This window comes from Bison bison, unplaced genomic scaffold (genome assembly GCF_000754665.1).
Source record: "Bison bison bison isolate TAMUID 2011002044 unplaced genomic scaffold, Bison_UMD1.0 scf7180017864383, whole genome shotgun sequence".
In the NCBI taxonomy this organism is placed as follows: domain Eukaryota; kingdom Metazoa; phylum Chordata; class Mammalia; order Artiodactyla; family Bovidae; genus Bison; species Bison bison.
In genome coordinates, this window is record NW_011494955.1 from 8,847,591 (window position 1) to 8,871,183 (window position 23,593).

General features: G+C 38.7%; 2 protein-coding genes and 1 pseudogene across 4 annotated transcripts in view; 2 read left to right on the forward strand and 1 right to left on the reverse strand.

Annotated features, from left to right (window-relative positions):
- FGD6 (FYVE, RhoGEF and PH domain containing 6) overlaps positions 1-4,186 on the forward strand; it is a 106,364-nt gene extending 102,178 nt beyond the window's left edge. The window contains exon 21 of one of the 2 annotated variants that reach the window (XM_010858005.1): positions 1,403-4,186. In XM_010858005.1, coding sequence (XP_010856307.1) covers positions 1,403-1,439 — 37 coding nt within the window. In that variant the 3' untranslated portion in view covers positions 1,440-4,186. The remainder of the gene's footprint in view (positions 1-1,402) is intronic. The other variant, XM_010858004.1, reaches the window with a different exon arrangement.
- Positions 4,187-6,550: 2,364 nt separating this feature from the next.
- The window catches only part of NR2C1 (nuclear receptor subfamily 2, group C, member 1), a 40,988-nt gene continuing 23,945 nt past the window's right edge, over positions 6,551-23,593 (forward strand). The window contains exons 1-3 of one of the 2 annotated variants that reach the window (XM_010858006.1): positions 6,551-7,839; positions 15,298-15,369; positions 20,291-20,521. In XM_010858006.1, coding sequence (XP_010856308.1) covers positions 15,316-15,369; positions 20,291-20,521 — 285 coding nt within the window. In that variant the 5' untranslated portion in view covers positions 6,551-7,839; positions 15,298-15,315. The remainder of the gene's footprint in view (positions 7,840-15,297; positions 15,370-20,290; positions 20,522-23,593) is intronic. The other variant, XM_010858007.1, reaches the window with a different exon arrangement.
- On the reverse strand, positions 17,468-20,081 carry LOC105001628 (annotated as a pseudogene).

A 23,593-nucleotide genomic window follows, 5' to 3' on the forward strand; every position in this document is an offset into this window, starting at 1 on the left:
TAGGCAAGAGTATCTGGAATATTTTCAGGAAGCAGAGAGGAAAAGAAAATAGGTAGTTCTGTCCAAAATATTTTGTGTACACATGACCTCCAAGGAAGCAGCATGAAGCTGCTCTGCTGAAAGGAAGGGAAGCAGAGGTATTTGACCTCTCCTCCAAAGAGGAGAGTTTTCTCTTGAAACATTCTGGGATTTTGGCAATCCAGTGAGTCAGTCGTGCCATGGAACGGCAGGAGCTTAAACAGCTGCTTGCTAACTCACATCTTTGGGGAGAAGGTCAAACACATTAAGAGTCTCTTATGCTTCCCAGTGACTGAGTAGAAGGAAACATATATCATTTTAGATGGAAGGGGTTGAAATAGTCTCTTCAAAATTCTGAAAAGAATATTTATTTAGATGTCGTGAGATTGCTTGACATAGAGAAGAGTATCTCCGTGAAATTGAGGTCCTCTGTGAACAAAACAATTCAGTTCACCTCCCTTTCACTAGATTTTTATTTTGGCCTCACAAAATATGCATTTTTATTTTCACTAAGTGGTGCTCATGTTTTCTCACTAGGCTCTCAAAGTACATGCAAATCTAAAAGAATGCTTTAAATAAGGCTTGTCTTTTATTAAAGGTAGTTACAACTAATGTATCAGAATTAAACATGTTCCCCCTCAATAATAGTCAGATACTATATTACAAATACTCTATAAGCTTTTTTTTTCAGTCTATATTAGAGTTTCGAACCATATATAGCTGTTAAACCAAATGATTACTTCTGGGTACGGAAGAATAATTTAAAATTATGACACAGCTATTTTTTCTTTAAAAAATAGTTATTTGGATAAAATAGTAATTGCCTACAATTCTGTTAGATATTATATTTCTCATCATTTTCATTTGTGTTCATGATCAGCTGTTGAACTTTTGAATATGTATCTTTTCCTTATATAGTTGACAAAATAGAAATCCCTTCAAGAGAGTTGAATGTAGTTGGATGAAAAGAATCAGCTTAGTTGTTATTTAGAATTAATACAGACTAATTTATAAATTTCTCTTTGAGTTTATTAATATCACATGGGTTGCAATATTTTCACATTACAGAATATTAAAATGTGTTAATTTTAAGGAAAACTTTTGACTTTTAAAAAATCTTATTTATTATGGTATAACTTATATGCCATCTGCATTTTAAATTGACCACTAAAAAAAAATAAGAGATGCACTCTTCAGGTCAAATTTTGGTCCAAGTTACCAGATAAAGGGTAGTTTCATTCATACAGAATTCTCGTTTGCTATAGAAAAGATCTTAAATATACTGTTGGGTAATTGGATCCAAGGGAATAGCTGTGGTCTATAGTATTGTCTTACCGTATGTTGGGTGACTGCATTTTACAGGTCTAACAAATTTCTCTTCCAGGTGGATAGAAGCATTTCAAGAAGGCACAATACTGTAGTTGCGTTGGTTTCGTCTCATTTGGTTCCAAAAGGGTGGAATTTCATCAGAATAAATGCAGTACAAACATTTTATATAAATGAACAATGCCAAGATGAATCCAACTAAAATCTTCATCAGAGAGATTATTTTATTAGGTATAAGGTAATTTTTTTAAAATGTTTGTTTTTCATGTATGTTATTTATTAAAATTTTAATGTTTACTTAATGGTCAGAGTTATTTCTGAGACTCACACTGTATTCTGAAGTACCTTTTTTTTAGAAACCAGAACACTTACCTTAATACCGTATTAACTGTTTGTGACACGGTCCCTCCTGTTTTCTCAGTGTGTTTTACAATGTTACTTTGTAACATTCTCACCAGTGGTATGAATTTCTATACAGTCTTTGGGTTGGAAATTATGATTAAACAGCTGATGAGAAAAATGTATGTCTTTGAATCCATACATTTAGATGAATTTTTTTTATCTTTTAATGGAAAAACATATGGCCAATTTCTACCTCAGTAACTGAAACAAAATTCCAGTAAATTGTCTAAAGTATTTCTACTGTTACGTACCTCTTGTGCCATGAGATAATGTTATATATCATCAAGGAATTACTGCAAAGGGATAGAATCTGAATTTTCACTTAACTCAATTGTGAGTAGGAAAAAGAATGTTTCCATTTTCAGGGTTACACAAATAATTAACTCTATGGCCTTTACATTAAGTCTAATCTTTAAAAAAGAAAAAAAAAACTACCATTTCAACACAAACATAAATGTATTATTTCTTTGAAAAGCAAAATATCGCGAGTATATTATATAATGTTTCTTGCTCTTCTAGATGTTCTGAGCCCAAGGTAGTAGAGAGGTATTTGTATATAAAAAGAATGTTACATTTTCTATAATATTGTGATTTTTTTAAATGAACTGGAATTACCATATCAAAAAGCACATATTCTAAGCCAGTATTAGAAATTGTATAGTAATCATTTTTAAAATATTTTTAAATACCACTTTGTGTTATGTCCTCTCTGGTAATTAAAGTATATTTTTTTATATTTTCCTTTAAACAGCTGTCAGCATACCTCATTAGGAAGGACTTATATTCCTATTTTGGTTCATGTATTGTTTAACATATGAACTGCTTTATACATAAAATTGATGAGCAGAAGTAAAATTAAATTAACACTATGATTAAAGTCATTTCTGATGTTCATAATATAAATTTACTGACTGAGCTTAAATGAAATATAAAGTATCTTCAAAGGCAAGAAATTCCTTTGAATAAAAGGCTCAAGAAATTTCCCTTCTGCTGTTATATAAAGAATTTCCTAATGCAGTATTATCTCTGTGACTGCCAAGAGAATTGCCGAGCGCCTCCTGAAACCCTTAGAATGTTGGTTGCAGCACCAGGGTCTCTACATCTCGATTTTGACTGCTGTCATTTTCTGGCTATTACTTGCTGTGGAATCATTTTAAACCCTCTTGCAACCTCACATACAGTCCTTACATGTTAACTTCCAAGTCTTTCTGTTAGCTGTAGGTAAACTAACATTTCTTTGCATCTCATTAACTTTAACCAAGATAGCATAAATAAGGCTTCCACGTTAAAATCCCTGCAGTTTTTAGTGTGTCCTTTTTAGAGACCAAGGTCATGCCTTATGAAGTATTTCCCTTGGTTTCATAGGATCAGCATTTTGTAAAACAGGTTACTGGGGTTCCTCTCTCCTCCTCTTGAGCTTTCAACCTTCTGACTGCAAGGTTTGGTCTAATCGGAATCTGAAAATTATCAGCCAGTGGCTATTCTGTCTTTCCAACAGTTGGCTGAATCAAGAATCAGTTAAATATTTAAGAAACAGTGCACAGACTTCTGATAATTCTAATTACATGTGAAGCGCATGTATGATTATGCTAGTTGGCTTAGGCCCATGGAGGGCTTTGAAAAATATAAAATATGGTGCCTTTTGAGGAAGCTATCGGATTACCAGCCCCCCCCACCAGATGTTTTAAATGTGAAATAGTATTACATTCCCTTTCTCCCTTATCAATCCTTCATAACTTCACTGAAGCTGATCAATTATTTAACCTTGCTCATTCAATGTCAAATGAAAAGCCTGATTATATATATTTTGTTATAAAGCTGTCAATACTTTTAAAACCACTCTTGAAGCTAACATTTTAGCAAAAAAAAAAAAATGTTGTATGCACTCTATAAATGAGAAGAAAGCATAAACAGTACTTAGATCCCAGTAGTGCTTAGTGTATTTTCTACATTGATATATGTGCTTCCATCAAATCCTTTTCAAGTGTCTCCTTTTATTCATAAGGAGAAAGAAGAGTAGTTATAAAGTTCAGTCCAAAAGGATGCTTAAGAAACCTAGACAAGAGATGCCAGGTCAAACTAGGGGAAGGCTGGCCTTAATGTGTGTCTCTAGGCAGTGCTGCTCCCTTATCTGTGGCAGCTTTAAACATAGAGGACCCACCAGAGTCTAAGAAAATGAGAAAGTTTATCTTTGGTATTTCTGAACCTCTTCCCAACCTCTTTCCCCTTGTTCCCTAATGTACCCAGTATCCTGCTATTGTCTTTTCCCAAGATACATCTCCCTTTTAATAACTAAAAGCTTGATTGTGTAGTAGCATTTCTTAAAATGAGATCATCAGAGCAAACTTTAATATAAAGCTGTAATGAACCAACTGCTGCTGCTGCTAAGTCACTTCAGTCGTGTCTGACTCAGTGCGACCCCATAGACAGCAGCCCACCAGGCTCCCCCATCCCTAGGATTCTCTAAGCAAGAATACTGGAGTGGGTTGCCATTTCCTTCTCCAATGAATAAAAGTGAAAAGTCGAAGTGAAGTCACTCAGACATGTCCGACTCTTAGCGACCCCATGGACTGCAGCCCACCAGGCTCCTCCGTCCCTGGGATTTTCCAGGCAAGAGTACTGGAGTGGGGTGCCATTGCCTTCTCCAAATGAACCAATTACGTGAGGACAACTTTAAAGTATAGTTTTGTTAGCCAAAGGTGTATTTTATATTTGGATGGTAGAATATATCCAGAAATAGGGAAAGCCTACTATTTAGTAATTCAGTTAAAATGTAAATGTCATCACAGGATATCTTGATTTATGTCTTTGAGTGTGCTTTCATTGTACCCGGTTTTTGAAATTTGAGATCTGTTGTTGTCGGATGTCATCACGGGGACTTCCAGAGATAAATCCTATTTCTCTTACTATACTGCACACTCCTTAAAAACGTACTATTCTATTCCTGGTACAACAGTTTCTCACAAAATACCTACCTTGCATCTTTCAAGAGAAAATATTTGTTGGAAGAAAGTAAGGACAGGATTCTTATCATTTTGAACTCAAAAGTTCCAGATGGCCCATATTATAACTCAGATCTTAGACCTGCTCTTCCCACCATCCTGCAAGGCCATATTAGCAAGTACCTGTTGGACATCTATATCTTAAGCATTTTAAGCTTTACATGTCTAAAACTCAATTTCCTTTCATTCAGATCTGCATGTTTTCTTCTACAATGGAGAAACACCATTCTTGGCTCCAGAATCTGCCTCCAAGTCTCAACAAGACCCTTTATAATTGCCCTCGTGTCTTTTCCATCTTCTTTGTCCTTCTGTTATTGCATCCACCCTAGCTCAAATCCTTGTTACCTCTTCCCAGTGATGGGTATAACTTTTCTTCTAATTCCAATGCCTTCCCATTTAAACACTGCCAGACCCACCTTGTTAAGCATAGTTCCAATTTAGTTTCATTCCTGCTCTTTACAACCTTCACTGGCTTCTGAGTGGTTTGGCATGAATACTTCTGCTCAGGTATCATGTGGCAGCTAACCCCAACCCTACCTTCCTCTGTTCACACCGTTTTGTCTTTTCTCATCCTCCCCCCACCCCATTTTTCTGCCTATTTACCTAAGACTTTTCTATAACAGTTGATCCTAGCCTCTCCCCATTCCTGCAGATTAGATCTAGTCTCTCCTTCCTCTATGCTCCTGTAGCCTTTGGCTCCTAAACAGACTTTCTTATGGTGCTTATCACATTCTAGCCTTGAGAACAGCAACTGTATCTTGTTCGTTTGCGATTCCTCCTCAGCACCCGGCAGAGTGCCTTGCATTCACTGGACACTGTTGTGAATTAAATTCAAATGATCTCTTTTTTGAATGCCTCCAAAACACAAATATTCTGGAGCCTATGCCATTTCTAATGTTTTTTTCTAATGGAAATTTTCTAGTTGGCTTTTTTTGTTAAGATAAATGTTCAGAAAGTCTCAATATCAAATTCCCCCGTTTTTGAGGGGGTGGTTAGGACGAATGGTGGCAACGTTCTTTTATGAGTTCATCATAGCATGTTAAGAACCAATCTTGAAATACTATTTTTTCAAATGACATAAATTTATAGAAACACTTTTTACTTTAAAAATGATGTTTGTATCTTATTGTCCATGTAGAGATATAGATACTTTATAAATAAAATATTAGCAGTGTGAATAATGTTATGTATATTTATACAAAATAAATTTACTAAATCTACTCTCAGTGTGATGATGTCTTTTAAATCATTTTTTATAGCCATGCAATTAGAGATGAACCACACTGATCTATTTTCCTGAATCATAGAGGAAGCTCTTTTTCACCAACAAAACATACTCCCCATTTGCATGGTGTCTACATTGAAATGTTACTGTGACCTAAGCAGATTAATTGGCTGTAAAGGGGATGACCCTAGGCATCACTGTGGGTGTGCATATTGGGCACTGAGAATAGAGAAAAGGTCTCAGATCGCCTTTTTCCATTGGACCTATAGGTAGTATACTTTCTTAGCTTTCATCTTTGGGACAGATGTAAGGATTGGCTCCCAATTTGGGTGGATGGAGTAGCTGTTGTTCAGTTGCTAAGTTGTGTCCAACTCTCTGGGACTGGATGGACTACAGCACGCTGGGTTCCCATCCTTCACTGTCTCCCTGAGTTTGCTCAAATTCATGTCCATTGAGTCGATAATGCCATCCAACCATCTCATCCTCTACTAGCCTTTCTCCTTTTGACTTTAGTCTTTCCCAGCATCAGGGTCTGTTCCAAAGAATCGGCTCTTCACATCCAGTGGTCAAAGTACTGCAGCTTCAGCTTCAGCATCAGTCCCTCCAATGAACATTTCAGGGTTGATTTCCTTTAGGACTCGACTTCAAGGATGGATGGAGGAGGGCTGCTTTAAAACCACCAGTTACACAACAAATGATACTAAAAGGAAGAGGGCGACTTCTAGAGAATGAGACATAGTGTTTTCACTTGTTAGGGGTTGTTGCATGCCCCTTTTGTTTGCCCAGATGCCCAGTTCCAGGCGGAAATGACAGAGGAGATGTTCTCCTTATCAGTGCACCTTGTTTTTCCTGACTTGGGTTTCTGGTCTGAATGCATGACTGCTTTTCTAGGGTGAATCAAAACTATGACATTAAAAAATAAATAAGACATTTTGAGGACCCCTTCAAGACCACACCACACAGCACTCTGCAAACATGGCGGCTCTTGCTACCACACCTTGGTGCTTCGGGGGCCACGATCAGAATGTGATGTTCTGTCAACACCTTATTTCGCAAATCTGTATTTACCATTAGGTACTGTCCCATACGCTTGGGAATACACCAGTGAACAAAACAGACTAAAGCCAGTCTTCTGAAAGTTTTCATTCTGTGATTCTGCTCTGGCTCCATTTAGGCAATTATGCTATTTACTCACAAAAGTTGATAAGTAAAACTTAGCCTTACTCAACAGGGCTATACTCCAGCTTATTTAAGGGAATTTGAAATATTTTATTGGGATCTACCCAGTTAAGTGTTCTAATAAACCGTTTAGTCTAAAGCAAGAGCCTGTGACAAAGCCCAGTTTCCCATAAATTAGAGACCGAACTGTCTAAAACTGATTAGGTCATCTATCTTGGCTCCAACCTGAACAGTCTCAAAATTTTCTTTAAGGACCGCCTTTTGCAAACAGGATGCTAAGCGCACGCATCTTCTCCAAGCCCTAGATAAGGGAAGTGCAGCTCTGCCGGAGCAGTCTCCCTCCTACGCGATAGGGGGCAGTCTACTTCCAGAGGCTGGGGTCTCTCAACCCTCCACCCGGGGAACGTCACGACCGCCTCTCGCCGCCTCTGCATTCCACTGGTGCGCAGGCGCGGACGGGAGCGCGCACCGAGCCGCTGAGGGAGGGGTCACGAACTCTGACCCCCCCCTCCCCCCCCAAATACACAAACCCAGAAAGCTCCATCTCCACTTTTTTGACCCTCCCCGCTTCAGCTTTTTCCAGTCTGTTTGCTTGGAGGCTCCCTACCCTATCCCGTCCCAGCAGCCGCCGCACGGGACTGTCCGGTTTACGCCCAGCGTAGGACGCCGCTCGGCAGAGAAGCGCCGGTAAGGAGGGACGGGTGAGGAGAAAAGCGGCCGCATAGGCCCCCGGGAGGAAGGCGGGGGGCCCTGGGAGGGTCCCTTCCTCCCAACTGCCAACGGGCGCGCCCCCAGTCCCCGCAGCAGCCTGAGGCTTCGGCCAGCAGAACCCGCACTTCGGCATCCGCGGCGCGCTACTCTGGGCGGGCTGGGAGCGGCCGGAGCAGCGGGGCCGAGTGCGCGGGGCTCCGAGAAAGGCCGAGACCGGAGCCGGAGCCGGGAGCGGGGTCCAGAGCCCAGAGCAGGGCCGTGGCGGTGGGCGCGAGAGGGAGTCGGCGAGCGGCTCTGCGCGCACGGCAGCTTCTCCCGCGGCACCTCTGACCTTTCACCTACAGGGAAAGCTTCCGTCTTGGCGCGGGCGCCTCTTCCCCTGCCTCCGGGAGCCGCGCGCTGCCGCCGGGCCCGGGGTTGGAGTGGGCTCTAGCGCCTGCGGACGTGGGAGAAGCCGGCCTGGCGGCGAGCCGAGGCCCGGATCCCTTTCACTACGAGTCTCTGACTTGTTTCTGTGCTTTTTACTGGACCGACGGAATGACGCTCTCTACTTTCACAACCGGTGGCGCAGGAGCGGCCGCTGCCTTTGGATCTCTATCTTTAGAGAAAGAAAAGGCAACGGCCGAATGTCCTCATTGCAGTGCACGTCCAAGCTTCCTGCATCTCTTTTGTTAAGAAAGTCTGCTTCCAGCTCTTGCAGATACCGTTTTATGAATGGCGTATGTTGCCAGGTTGTTTTGTAACCTTCGCTATATAGGTCAACTGTTAAAAAATAATTTCTGGAAAGGAAAATAAAAAAGGCTTGAAATTAAGGCCTTTAGGGTTTTTGTGCTTCGGAACTTAATGGACCTTCGACTTTGAGGGTTTTAGAACGGTGCCTGCTGTGTGGTTGGTTTTAGATTTTAATTGTCAGTTTGGTAGATGTACAATAAAGAAGCTATTTCTGCTTATTTTTAAAATGGATCGCAGAAAATGTAATTTCATCATTCTTTGTAGGAGCATTTCGGCTTTTTAAAAGGAAAGCAAAGGCAAAAAACATCCCCAAAATATGTACTCTTTGTGTGTGCTACACAATATAATTCCTACTATTTGTTGGAGAGAAGGAAAGAAATCGTATATAAGAAAGGATTAATAGTTTATATAATCATGTACCTTTTTTGAGTCATAGAACCGTCTGCCACCTTTTTTAATCTTTTATGAAAGCCATAGACTGTCTCTAGAAAAATGCACCCTTGCATACAATTTTGTAAGTAAACAGAAGTTTCACAACTGAGTTTTAAAGGTGAGAGAATTTAAATGAGGGAGGAGGAGCTTGGAATTGTATATTGGGGAATAAAGAACATTCCAGTTTGTCCTGAACGAGTCCCCTCTGGGACTAGTAGGAGATAAAATAGGAAGATGGGGAAGTCAAACTATAAAGGAATGCTCCTTTGTGTCTGCAGTGGCAGGTGTGTTTATAAGGACTTAGTAAATACTGAAAAAATACCAGGAGAAGGATTGAAACTTTATTCTTTGACCATTAAAGAGGCACTGATACTTATAAAACAGGAGAATAAGGATGTGTTTCAATTCTGTAAGCATCCCGAGATTTTGCTGTTGGTTAGAAGTGCTGACACATAGATGATTCTTGCCTTCTAGGGGTTTTTAATATACACAAAGTTGAATATATTAAGTATTCATCCAGGAAAGTTTTTTCTGGCAGTAGCTGAAATTATACTCAAAGGATTCTTAACCTGAAGACCTTGGGCTGGCCATAGAGTTATGAACTCCTTGAAATTCAGCATAGCATATATGATCAGTTGTAGAGAGAATGAATGTGAACCTGTTTTCTTGTGAGGGAAACCTTAACTGCCGTCAGATTTTCTTTTCTTTTTTATTTTCGGTTGTGCTGGGACTTGGTTGCTGCACCTTGCTTTCTCCAGTTGCGGCGCCCAGGCTCCTCCCTGAAGTGGCTTCTCGTTGCGGAGCGTGGGCTGTAGTTGTGCGAACTTCAGTAGTTGCGGCACACGGACTCAGTAGTTGTAGTTAATGGGCTTAGTTACTTCATGACGTGTGGAATCGTCCCAGACCAGGAATCAAATCCGTGTTCCTGCATTGGCAGGTAGATTCCTATCCACTGTACCACCAGGGAAGTCCCAGATTTTCAAATCTATGTTTGATCCACCCTACCAGAAAAAAAAAATAATAATAATTGTTTTGCATCATATTTTCAAGCATTTTTTGACTGCTACACAGAAGAATGTTTTCCGTCATGACTTAGCACACAGATTAAATTGAAATAAGTCCTTACCCTCACTATGCTTGATGCAGTATTTTCTATTCTAATTTCTTTTTTAAAAGAAGAAAATTCTGACCCACTATATTTCCCCATTCACAAGTGGCTCACAATAAGGAGTTTGCAAAATACTGCTTTGTAACAAGAGCCTACAGTTGGTTGATGGGAGTAGGGCTGGTGGAGAAAGAAAATGGACTGTTTATGATGTACTCAAAGAACACAGACTTAAAATTTTGAACCTGAATGGAAGGAGGATGACACCACTTTTGTTGTTCAGTCAATAAATCATTTCCGACTCTTTGCAACCCCGTGGACTGCAGCATGCCACGCTTCCCTGTCCTTCACTATATCCTGGTGTTTGCTTAGATTTGTGTCCATTGATTCAGTGATGCTAACTAACCATCTCATCCTTTGCTACCCTCTTCTCCTTTTGCCTTCAGTCTTTCCCAGCATCAGGGTATTTTTCCAGTGAGTCAGCGCCTCACATCAGGTGGCCAAAGTGTTGCAGCTTCAGCATCAGTCTTTCCAGTGAATATTCAGGGTTGATGTCCTTTAGGATTGACTGATTTGATCTCCTTGCTGTCCAAGGGACTTTCAAGAGTCTTCTCCAGCACCACATTTGGAAAGCATCAATTCTTTGGTGCTCTGCTTTCTTTTGGTCCAACTATCACATCCGTCCATGACTACTGGAAAAACCATAACTTTCATGGATCACAGCCTTATCATGGCGAAAGGGCTTGTATAACTCAATAAAGCTATGAGCTGTGCCATGAAGGGCCATCCAGGGTGAATGGGACATAGTGGAGAGTTCTGACAAAACGTGGTCCACTGGAGGAGGGAATGACAAACCACTCCAGTATTCTTGCCATGAGAACCCCATGAACAGATTCAAATGGCATCACTGAGGGTATATTTTTTCCTGTGGGAAGATACATAGACGTGAGATTGAGGTGAATGTGAAAAAAGAAGAATCAGAGCCAAAAATGTAAGACTGTGTGTCTTCTGTATGTTAATTAGCTCTAGAGTAGTAAAGGCAGCATCCTCCTGTTTTTTGGCTTTGTCCCTCAGATTGGTAAAAACGCTTACCCTTCAATGCCTATCTTAAATGTCTCTTCTATAAGATTTTCCCAGACCCTCCCTCTCCAGTGTGATGGTTCTCCTGACCTGTTGCTCTTTATTTATTGAGCACTTTATTTATTCAGCTAACTTTCAGGGAATATGTTTTACCTGCAAGAGACCATTGTACACTGATTATGTGTCTGTGCGTGTGTGTGTGTGTGTGGATGAATGTTGTTATATTGGCAAATAGATGGGTGAAAAGTGGAAACTGTCAAATTTTATTTTCTCGGGTTCCAAAATCACTGCAGATGGTGACTACACCCACGAAATTAAAAGATGCTTGCTCCTTGGAAGAAAAGTCATGGCAAACCTAGACAGCATATTAAAAAGCAGAGATATTGCTTTGCCAACAGAGGTCCATTTGGTCAAATGGACCTACTGGTTTTGCCAGTAGTCATTGGTACAAATGTGAGAGTTGGACCACAAAGAAATCTAAGTGACGAAGAACTGATACTTTTGAATTGTAGTGCTGGAGAAGGCTCTTGAAGTCCCTTGGACAGCAAGATGATGAAACCAGTCAATCCTAAAGGAAATCAACCCTGAATGTTCTCTGGCAGGACGGAAGCTAAAGCTCCATCGGCCACCTGATGCGAAGAGCCAACTTACTGGAAACGACCCTGACACTGGGAAAGGTTGAAGGCAGGAGAAGGGGGTGACAGAGAATGAGATGGTTAGATGGCCTCACTGACTCAATGGACGTGAGTTTGACCAAACTCCATGATAGTGAAGGACAGGGAAGCCTGGCATGCTGCAGTCCATGGGGTCGCAAGGAGTTGGACATGACTTAGCAACGGAACAACAGCATACATTGACAAAGATATTTTCACAAACTCAATTTTTACAAGAATATTTTGAGATAGATTTTACTGAATCCATTTCATTTATAAGCAAACAGCCTTAAGTGACTGACATGTAGTTAAACATTTAGTAAATAGTAAAAATGGGATTGAAAGTGATTTATTGACTTGACTCTAGGGCACTCTACTACCTTTATAAACCCCCTCCTATATTCCTCTCTTTTTCTCTTTATCACTACTTACTAGTTTACTTTGTAGCATTTGCTGCTGCTGCTGTTGAGTCGCTTCAGTCGTGTACGACTCTGTGCGACCCCATTGACAGCAGCCCACCAGGCTCCCCCATCCCTCAGATTCTCCAGACAAGAACACTGGAGTGGGTTGCCATTTCCTTCTCCAATGCATGAAAGTGAAAAGTGAAAGTGAAGTCACTCAGTTGTGTCCGACTCTTCGCGACCCCACGGACTGCAGCCTACCAGGCTCCTCCGTCCGTGGGATTTTCCAGGCAAGAGTACTGGAGTGGGGTGCCATTGCCTTCCCCGTTCGTAGCATTTAGTACGTGGTAATTTAAAAAATCTGTTTCTTCATTAAAATATAAGCTCCATGCAGCAGAGATTGTCTCTGTCTTACTCACTGTGAAGTCCAGCAGTCACACCGTGCCTGTTAAGTATCTTTCAGTAAATATTGATGCTTTCTGAGTTCAAATACAAGTACCAGGCAGTATTAAACATTACAGGTTCATTGGAAAAAATTAGTCCATTGAAAAACTACGAGTTCTTTTTCTTTAGAAGTTTTTTTATCATCTACACAGATAAAGCCACGTGCTTTAGAAGATAAATAGGCACAAAATACAGTGGATTACAGATGAAGGAATGTTTACTTTTCTAATTACCCATTAGTAGATACCCATTCAAAAAGCAGAAAATAAGTGGCCTGTAAATCTGCACTTAGAGAAGTCATCATTAATACTTGAGAATGTTTGTATATTTTATTTATTGTCTCTTTTTCCTACTGTTCAGTCCATGGAATTCTCCAGGCCAAAATACTGGAGTGGGTAGTCTTTCCCTTTTCCAGGGGATCTTCCCAACCCTGGGATCAAACCCAGGTCTCCCACATTGCGGGCAGGTTCTTTACCAGCTAAGCCACAAGGGAAGCCCAAGAACACTGGAGTGAGTATAGCCTATCCCTTCTCCAGCGGATCTTCCCAACTCAGGAATCAAACCAAGGTCTCCTGCATTACAGGCGAATTCTTTACGAACTGAGCTATCAGGGAAGCCCTTGTTTTAATACTCCCTGACATTTAGAAAGATGTATCCCTAACATTTGGAAAAATGCCTGGCTCATAGTAAGCACTCAACAATTATTTTTGAATGGAAGAATGTTGAATGAATTATTGGATCAATGAGTAGGAAAAGTTTTAAAGCTTTGATAAACATTGGCAAATTTCTGGGAAGTTTGTTTCAATTTAGACTTACATCAATAATATGTAAAGAATGCTTATTTTTCCTCAGTTTTTTTGAGTTAAATTTAGTCTTGGAAAACAAACACATGTTGATCTAGTGATTCCATTGCAGTTGTGATAGAGAGAGAAGCCATTAGCAGAGACATGGCAATATGAAGCAACATGGTAATAAATTCAAGGAGTTACAAGTAGTGCATATGGCTAAAATGTAAGGTTTAACCATTGGCACCTCACATCCTATAATTAAAGGGAAGGCTTTGAAGAATATTAAGAGCTAAAATAATGTTAAATATATACATTAAAGCAGTCTGGCACCACAGTATTAAAGTGTTAATAGCAAGTGGGTGAACGTTATTGGACCTTGAGGTCAAGAAACTGGGAGAATGGCAGGAACGGGACACCAGTCTGTCAGTCTTCAGTAAGTAGTGTAATTGAAAGAGAAATGAATGAATGACATTAAAAACTGGTATAACTCGCTTAAGTGAGTCTCAAAGGAAGAGTTTTTCGTGTAGGAAAAGTAAGCGGCCTTGTTCAAAAGACTGCATTCACAGTGTCCTTGAGATCTACAGACAGCACATGGTAGGAATAGAGATGCAGTTACCCACGAGAGATCTGTACAAGACTCTTGTCTGGTGGCATGAACCCGCGTGAATTGCATGGGAGGCAACAAAGATTTCTGAGAATTCATGCCAGCAGAAATGGCTGCCAGCTTGGACTGAAGGGGACATAAATGGGATGAAATGAATGAAGGCTGTTGGAATTCTGGAACTCTGGAATACTGGGTGGGTCAATAGCGCTGTTCTGTTTTGAACATATGTTGCCTTTCAAAAAAAAGAAAGAATGACACTCCGTCCCCCCCACCCCCCGCCAAAATAGAGAAGAGTTTGGAAGGATTGCCATTCCATCATGGACCCAGAGCACACAGGCTTTGGCAGTAACCGTCTCCTTGGTTGGGTTCCAGAGAGGTTGAGGGCACTTAACTGGCACTACTTTTCAAGTGGGAGATAGTTGAGTAATTAATCTAAATACTGTATATTGCTTTTAGAACAAGTAATTGAAACATTTAAGGTTTTAAAAGTGATTGAAAGACAAGTGATTAAAATAATTTGGTGATCAATATTAATTATAATTGTAGAATATTAGTGAATTTATGATGGTATATAATAAAGTCAAATGATTTTTGTATTCTTGACTACCTGATATAGAGAAAAAACAAATGTCAAAGTCAATCTGTTAATCTTACTGACTTTCAAATCTATTTGAAGAGTTTTATGTTAAAATTCAAATTAAACTTAATACATAAGAACAATGAAGAACAATCACAAAATTCTGGAGAAATCTTCCAGTCTTCTGAATACAATTATTTTGTCAGCTTTTACAGTATACTGATTAAAAAGTGTGTTAAATGGCTACAGTGATGTATTTTTAGACTGGATTGACCTTCTTTAATTAATAAACCATTCCTGATCTATATTGAAAGTCTGTGGTTTAGTCTTCAGTACCTTTGAAAAGTGAAATTGTTTGGTATTTTTTTTTAATAGACATTTTCAAAATTTGTAAAAGCACAGAGAATAATTTTATGAATTCTTGTATAAACGTCAACCGTCTTTGATAATTGTCAACACACAGCCAATCTTAAGTTGTTTATTCCTTCCCACCTCTACCTCTTTCCAAAACCAGAATATTTTGAAGCAAATCCTAGTTATCATATAATTTCATTTGTAAATTCTTCAGTTAATATGTTTTGTGGGTATAATTGTGAAAAAGCATCTTATTTTTGGCAGGACACTGGCAATCAAATCATGGCATCCATAGAAGAAATTGCACATCAAATTATTGAACAACAAATGGGAGAGGTATGTCTAATTTACTGTTCATTAACTGCTTAACCAAAGTGATTTATACAAATAAGTTTGCTAGGTTTTGGTGGCACAGAGATAAAAGATACCCTCAATTGTTGGAATCAAGATTGCCCAGAGAAATATCAGTAATATGCAGATGACACCACCCTTATGACAGAAAGCGAAGAAGAGCTAAAGAGCCTCTTGATGAACGTGAAAGAGGAGAGTGAAAATGTTGGCTTAAAGCTCAAGATTCAGAAACCTAAGATCATGGCATCCGGTCCCATCACTTCATGGCAAATAGATGGGGAAACAGTGGCTGACTTTATTTTTTGGGGGGCTCCAAAATCACTGCAGATGATGATTGCAGCCATGAAATTATAAGACATTTACTTCTTGGAAGGAAAGTTATGGCCAACCTGCTGCTGCTGCCGCTAAGTTGCTTTAGTCGTGTCTGACTCTGTGCGACCCCATGGACAGCAGCCTACCAGGCTCCTCTCTCCACGGAATTCTCCAGGCAAGAGTACTGGAGTGGGTTGCCATGTCCTTCTCCAGTGACCAACCTAGACAGCATATTAAAAAGCAGAGACATTACTTTGTCAACAAAGGTCCGTCTAGTCAAGGCTATGGTTATTTGAGTAGTCATGTATGGATGTGAGAGTTGGACTACAAAGAAAGCTCAGCACTGAAGAATTGATGCTTTTGAACTGGGGTGTTGGAGAAGACTCTTGAGAGTCCCTTGGACTGCAAGGAGATCCAACCAGTCCATTCTAAAGGAGATCAGTCCTGGCTGTTCACTGAAAGGACTGATGTTGAGGCTGAAACTCCAATACTTTGGCCACCTGATGCAAAGAGCTGACTGATTTGAAAAGACCCTGATGCTGGGAAAGATTGAGGGCAGGAGGAGAAGGGGACGACAGAGGATGAGATGGTTGGATGGCATCACCGACTCAATGGACATGAGTTTGGGTGGACTCCGGGAGTTGGTGATGGACAGGGAGGCCTGGCGTGCTGCGGTTCACGGGGTCGCAAAGAGTTGGACACAACTGAGTAACTGAACTGAACTGACTTTCAGTTCACTTTGATCTAGTGAGAGATGGTTGAATAATTGGACAATAAAAATAGAATATGTTCAGTGCTATGATAGGTGATTGTGTAGAGTGTAATTGGGAATTGGGAACATGGAAGAAAAACAGCTAATGAAGAGTTGTGGGATGTGAGGTTCTAGTCAGAGACTGTTTCTGGAGGGTGTGAAATCTGTGGTTTACTGGACCATTAGAAGGAGATCTATATCATATAAACAGCTGTGTTCTAGTAAGAAGTTCCGTAGTCCAGAGGTTTTCAAAATATCATCTAGGGACTCTTTCAGAGTCAGCAAGGTCCAAACCATTCTCATAATAATACTAAAATGCTGTTTGTCTTTTCACTATCATTCTCTCACAAATACGTGGTATAATTTTCCAGAGACTACTTGTTACATGATAGGTTAAATATGTCAAAATTTAAAAGGTGTACATAACTCATTGAACCAGCGTTTTCGAAATGAACAGTGCATGATGTAACAAAATCACTCATAAGTGAAGGATTCACATTACAGGATAGACCAATAGATTTTAATATATTGGTTGGCCAAGAAGTTAGTTCAAGTCTCTTGTATCATCTCAAGAAAAACCCAAATGAACTTTTTGACCAACCCAGTAGTTTCTGATTCTACATTGCAACTAACCTCTAAAAAGCTGTCACTTTTCAAGTTTTGATGTCATATCAAAGAACAGTTTACACAATTTGAAGAAGCAATTAAGATATTCTCTCCCTTTTACCCAAAAAATATAAGGCTGGATTGTCTGTCTTTGTTTTAACCAAAACAGCCTTTGCAGCAGATTGAATGCACAGGCAGGTATGAGTATCCAGCTTCTATTAAGCCAGACATTGAATCTGTTTGCAAAAATGTAAATCAGTGCCTCTGTCCTCCACTAAATTTTTTTTTGTTTGGAAAATATACTTATTTTTCATTAAATAAATATATTATGTTAATATTTAATGGGTTATTTTAAGATGAATTAATAAATACTTAAAATTTTTTCTATTTGAATTTCAGTATGGTAAATATCAATAGATATAACCTATGTAAATAAAAGCCGTTTGGGCTCTCAGTGATTTTTATTTATTTGTTTAGGGATGTAAAGAAATCCTAAGACCTGAGAACTGTTTCCATAATCTATTTACTTTTCTTTATTGAAGGCCACTTGGATCACTTCAGTTTCTAATTATAATTATTGTGCTGCAGTAAACATACTTTTACCCATCTAAGCAAAGTGTTTCCAGGCAATAATAATAATAATGGACCCTGCATGTACCTGATGCTCTTGTCTCTAAGAAATAAGTGTGAGCCATTAGATTTTTATTCAGTTTACAGTTAATATTTCTGATAGGAATATTCTAAAATGAAATGTATAACAGCATAAACTTTACATGGTAAAATTACACATGAACTGATTGAAAACCTCTTATAAGTGTCATTGAATATTGCAGAAATTGTTAGTGGGGAGGTTGGAGACGAGACTTGGTAGAAATAACCTATGCAAAACAAAACTGACAACAGTTAAAACTGCAGCCAGGAAAATAGGGCATGGTAGAAATAATGGTCAACAAAGGAAACTCACATTGGTAGCAGCCATAATCAATGCAGTGTGCTCTAGACAAAAACTAATGAGTGATTCAGAACTGTGCTGTAAATTTTGTGCAGAAAATAGTCTTTTTTTTCCTACCACAAATAAGATCTTTTGTCATCATTAAAAGTACACGTTTTAAACAGATTCTTGGACTGGTGGCTCATATTCACCAACTCATTTAACTTTAGCACCTGTCTCATCCCCAGTAGCTTTTCCAGAACTACTACCTTCACCATGTAGCTCCATGAGTTTTCCCAATTCAAACTTGGGCTCCTTTAGCATTTTTTGCTTTTCTAAAGAAGACATCATGGAGTGGATAAATAGATTGGCAAGTCTTTTCCAGTGCTATCTGAAATCAGTTTATTGACCACTTCTTTCAAGTCATTCATCTGCGCCTCTCAGGTGCAGATCCCTCTTGGGGATCTGGTGTACCTGCTAGCGCTGAGCATAAAAGGTCTTCTAAATCTGATGGTTGCGTTTTTTAGTTACCCACACAGAACAGATGAAGCAAGTAACCATCCGTAGTCTTGACCTCAACATGAGCTTCAATCATGGTTTGCCACTTTTTGACCATGGAATACGTTACGGATAAGATCCATGCCATGGAAATTAGGCAGTTTTTGCCCTGAACATTCTCAATAATTAGCCTGAATTTTCTAAATGCTACTTCATCATTCTGCAGATTAGTGAGACTCACTTAAAAACATACTCGTTGAGGCCATCAGATGTGATTTTGGTTCCTTGAGTTCTTGTGAACAACGTTTTCCCAGTATTCCTTATACTGAACATAGCTGGTGCTTTCACATCATACCAATGTTTTTTAGAAACTGGGTCAACCACTTCCTTCTTGGCTCTCTTTTTGCCTCCTTTCATAAGGCGCTTGTTCTTGACGACCACCATGGGGCTGCTAAGAGAGCCAGAAAAAGGAGAAAATAGTCTTGAAAATAATTTCAGAGAAATAGAAAAAACTTGGGAACAAATCAGCTTTGCCATTTTAAAATTGAATTCAGGGAATTTAATTGGCTTAATGAGTTTTTTTCCGTAAAATATTTGCTCAGCTACATTGAAAACCCTCAATGCTAGGCTGTTCTTTTTATTCATGAACTTTTTCTTCTCCAGACTACTCTGTCTCAGTAAATGACAATTCTGTCCTAATTGGTCGGGCCAAAATTTCATAATCATCCTCGACTCTTCTCTTCTCATATTCCATATCCAATCCATCAGTGTATCTTGTCACCTCTCCCTTTATAAAATATCCCCAATTGTTTTTCACCCCTAGCATGCCTACTACCCTGATCTTGGCCTGTGTCTCTGCCTATATACAGTACCCAAGTGCTGCCAGTGTTTGTGCACTGGCATCCTTTCTGGTCTCCCTTAATTCTGTTCTTAATTCATAGTCTGATCTTTACACTGAATCTAGAAAGATGCTGTTTGCAAAAGATCCTGCCGCGTCTCTGCTCTGCGAGCCCTTCAGTGGATCTCCATGTCATCCAGTAGGAAATCAGATGTTGTATGGCCTACAAGACCCTTTTCAGTTTGGCCCTTTTTGTTTCTCACATCCCACTTCCTACCGTAAATCTCTCTCCCATCCAGTTTCACTCATACAGCTCTCTTGCTGTGCCTCTTGCCTCAGCTATCTCAAACACGCTCTTCCTGCCCCACAGGCTGCTTCCTCTACTAGGGACGCACTTCCCCTAGCTAGTCCTAAGCCTTGGTCTGTTCCTTCACTCAGGTCTGTGCTGAAATGTTATCTCCTCAACACTCTCATTCCATCAATAACCCCCAGCTTACCCTGCTTTATTTTACTTTGTAACACATAACCACCTGACAATATTATTTGCTTACTTGTTTTTTATTGGCCTTTCCTCACTAAAGTAAAAGCTTTTAGAGAATAAAAATTTTGTTTTCTTTATTGTTGTATCCAGGGACCCAGAACAAACAGCGATTGGCAAATAGAATACACTCAGTATATGTTTATGTATATGGAAGGTAGGAAGGAGGAGAAGGGAAGGAATCAAAATAGTGAAGTCCAAGTGCTCTTACTATTGTAGCTTTATCTACACATTTGTTTATTTCTGTAGGGTAGGATGTCATGGAAGTAGGATTGCTAGATTAAATGGTATGTATGTTATGTGTATTACATTGAATCTATATATGTAATGGTATGCTTTCTAGTCTAGCTTTGTCTGAGAAATGAGAAAAATTGTCCTTAGAGAAGGAAAAAGATTAAGTTGACTTAATTACTAATGACATGATTGTATTAGATTGTTACAGAGCAGCCTACTGGCCAGAAAATCCAGATTGTGACAGCACTTGATCATAATACCCAAGGCAAACAGTTCATTCTGACAAATCACGATGGCTCTACTCCAAACAAAGTCATTCTGGCCAGGCAAGATTCTACTCCAGGAAAAGTTTTCTTCACAACGCCAGATGCAGCAGGTGTCAACCAGTTATTTTTTACGACTCCTGATTTGTCTACACAACAGCTCCAGGTAAATTCATAAGAGTTTCTCTTTAATCTTATCCTTGAAAAAAAGAAAAAGCATATCATAAAATAAGTCCTGACATTAAGACTTTATGTCCTGCATGTTCAGTAGGAAAAGATCTTGTATAAAATTAGGTGCTACCTTCTCCTATGGGCCACTATACTTTTCCTCACACATCCTCACAGCGTATATTTCGGTGGGTTTTTAGTGGCATATAGTAAGATCCACTCTGGTGAGTTTGGGCAGGAAGGAATTTAACAAAGAATGTAGAGAGCTCAAAGTACTGTTAGAAAGGCTGAAGGAACACTTGTAGGTCAGGTTTCCAAGAATAACTGGGAGCCTGCTTCAGAGCTTGCTTCTAGGTGCCCTGCTTCTGCAGTTAGGAAACTTCCAAATCAGGAGCATCTACAGAATTCTGTGACTGCAGTTTCCAAGACCAAGATGCCTGTGTTGTGAATAAGCAGCTGCCGGATCAAGAAGTCCATATTACAGCTGGCAGCTTTGTGGCCTTTGCTTCCCTTCTGTCGTGTGCATCTTCACTAATGTAGTGAGCAGCCGAGCCTGTGGTCTGCTCTAACACTGGAACTCACTCAGTAGTGTAAATTACCTTTACATTGCTGTTTATTTTTGCTAGTTATACATTATTCTTCAAAGAGCCAGCTAAGGCTTTCATACAATTATGTAGCTGCTGTTTTTACCAATGGTTGCTATGATTGAATATAAATACAGTGAACCCTTACATTGGCTTCCAGAGGCTTTGATGAGGGTGCTCACTGAAAATTGGATTCCACATTTTGTGTTGAAAAGCTAATCAAGTAAAATTCCTTTTAGAATTGAAAAGCTCCAAATTCATAAGATACAAAATTATGCCTATATATCCTGATAAATTGTATTATTCTTCAAGTTACACAATTTTATATTACTTTTAAAAACAGCTAATGTAGAAAATGGATAAAATATATAAAGTTATTAGAAGTCACTAAAAAAAGTATGGCATTATCCATACCCTAATTTCTTTATTTTTTTTTAATAAACATGCTTGATTTTCTTAAAAACAGTTTTGTATTTACAGAAATATTGAGCATTTAGTATAGAGAGTTCCCATATAATCGCCCAACACACAATTACTCATATAATTGACATTCTACATTATATTTATTATATATTTATTATATATATTTATTATATTTATTTATAATATATATTTATTATATATATATTTATAAATAATATATATTTATTATAAATAATGAACTGGTAGTATTTATACGTTAGCTAAAATCCATAGCTTTCCCTACTTTTTACCTAATGTCTGTCTGTTCCAGGATACCAAATTACAGTACATTTGTCATGTTTCCTTTGACTCCTCTAATCTGTGGCAGTTTCTCAGACTTTCCTTATATTTGGTGACTTTGATAGTTTTAAGTTATACTGGTCAGGTATATTATAAATTGCCTTATTGTGGGACTTGGTCTGATGTTTTTTTCATGGTTAGACTGGGGTTGTGGGTTTGGGGGAGTAGTTAGCAGAAGTTAAGTGCCATTTTCATCACATCATTCCAAGCGTAGTTCCTATCATCATATTTATGACTGGTGACATCAGTTGGCTGAAAAGGTGTATATCAGATTTCTTTAAAGTTAATCTTTTTCAAAGGTTTTCTTTATTTAAAAAATAAAAATAATATTGGTACTTTGCATCTCTAAAAGCAATGAAAGAGAAACAGGTATAGGACGGAATTCCCCTGGGCCAAGATTTGATTTCTGTTCCAGTGACCTAAGATGGGATGTGGGCAGGCCCATTAACCTCAGTGCCTCTTCCACCCTTAGGAAATTAACAAATAAAAGATTAGCACCATTTGCAGTAGATATGCTATTTAAAAAAAGATAGATGTTTGTCAGAGATGTTTTCAAAGGATATCTAATACAGAAATTGTTTTTTTTTAAGTTTTCATTGAAGACTGGTTTTTATGGTGATATAAAAAGAAATTATGCTACTATAACATAGTAAGGGACAGCTGTTTTATTTTTGAAAAATTTTTTTGGCCTTGCTGCATGGCATGCAGGGTCTTAGTTACTCAACCAGGGGTCAAACCCAGACCCTCAGCAGTGAAAGCGCAGGGTCCTAACCACTGGATCACCAAGGAATTCCCTGGGACAGCTATTTTAATGACTATTTAAAGTTTTTAAAATCAGAATTGTTCCTGAAGGCATTCACACCCCTAAGAGAAGGAAGAGAGGATTATTTTGTGAGCTGTTTTAAAGCAGGGGTAGGTTTTTACCATTTTGAAGCTTGAATTTAATTTGTTCACATTTCAAAAGATTGAAAGAAAATGACAGATTGAAGGATGAACCTAAAAGAAGAAACTAGTATTTCTTTGTATTATATTAGCTGTACCTAGCGATGAGCTCTTAATATAGTTTAAAGAAATTTAGTAATTTGCCCAAGGCCACTCCATCTAGTCCCTACTAATTTGCTGTCATTAACAGACTCCAGAGTCCATGTTCTCAACCTCTGCACCTAACCCAATCCTTAGACAGCTGAATGAAAAGTTTATACCTTTGTATATCAGTCATGTTCCATAGTTAAAGTAAATGCTTCAACAGATTTCTTTTTTCTTCATAACCTTTTTATATTTAAAATTAGATTTCTCTTTTTACGCTATTATAGCTTATTTTAGTCATATCATTCTATGGGGAAATATTCTGAGTTATTCAAAGACAAATGTCAAAATAGGACAGATAACTGCTACAGTAATTTGATGTGTTCCATATGAATAGTAAATACTTTATGGGTGAGATGCAGTAAAAAAATATACTCATGTATTTGTGTGTTTAAGACTCTTTTTACTTTAATGAATTGTTAGGGAACAAACTTAAAAGGTATTATTTCTGTCTGTACTTTTTATAACATTGAAATTTTAATTTTTATGTAAAGAAAATTCAGAATAGTTTAATTGATACATGCATAATAATAGAGTTGAAAGTTTCAGAATAACTTACAAAAAAGAAAGCAAAAAGTAATATGAAAGTTCTTTTAATTTTTTACATAAGAGTATTACTGAGTAACAACAAATTATTG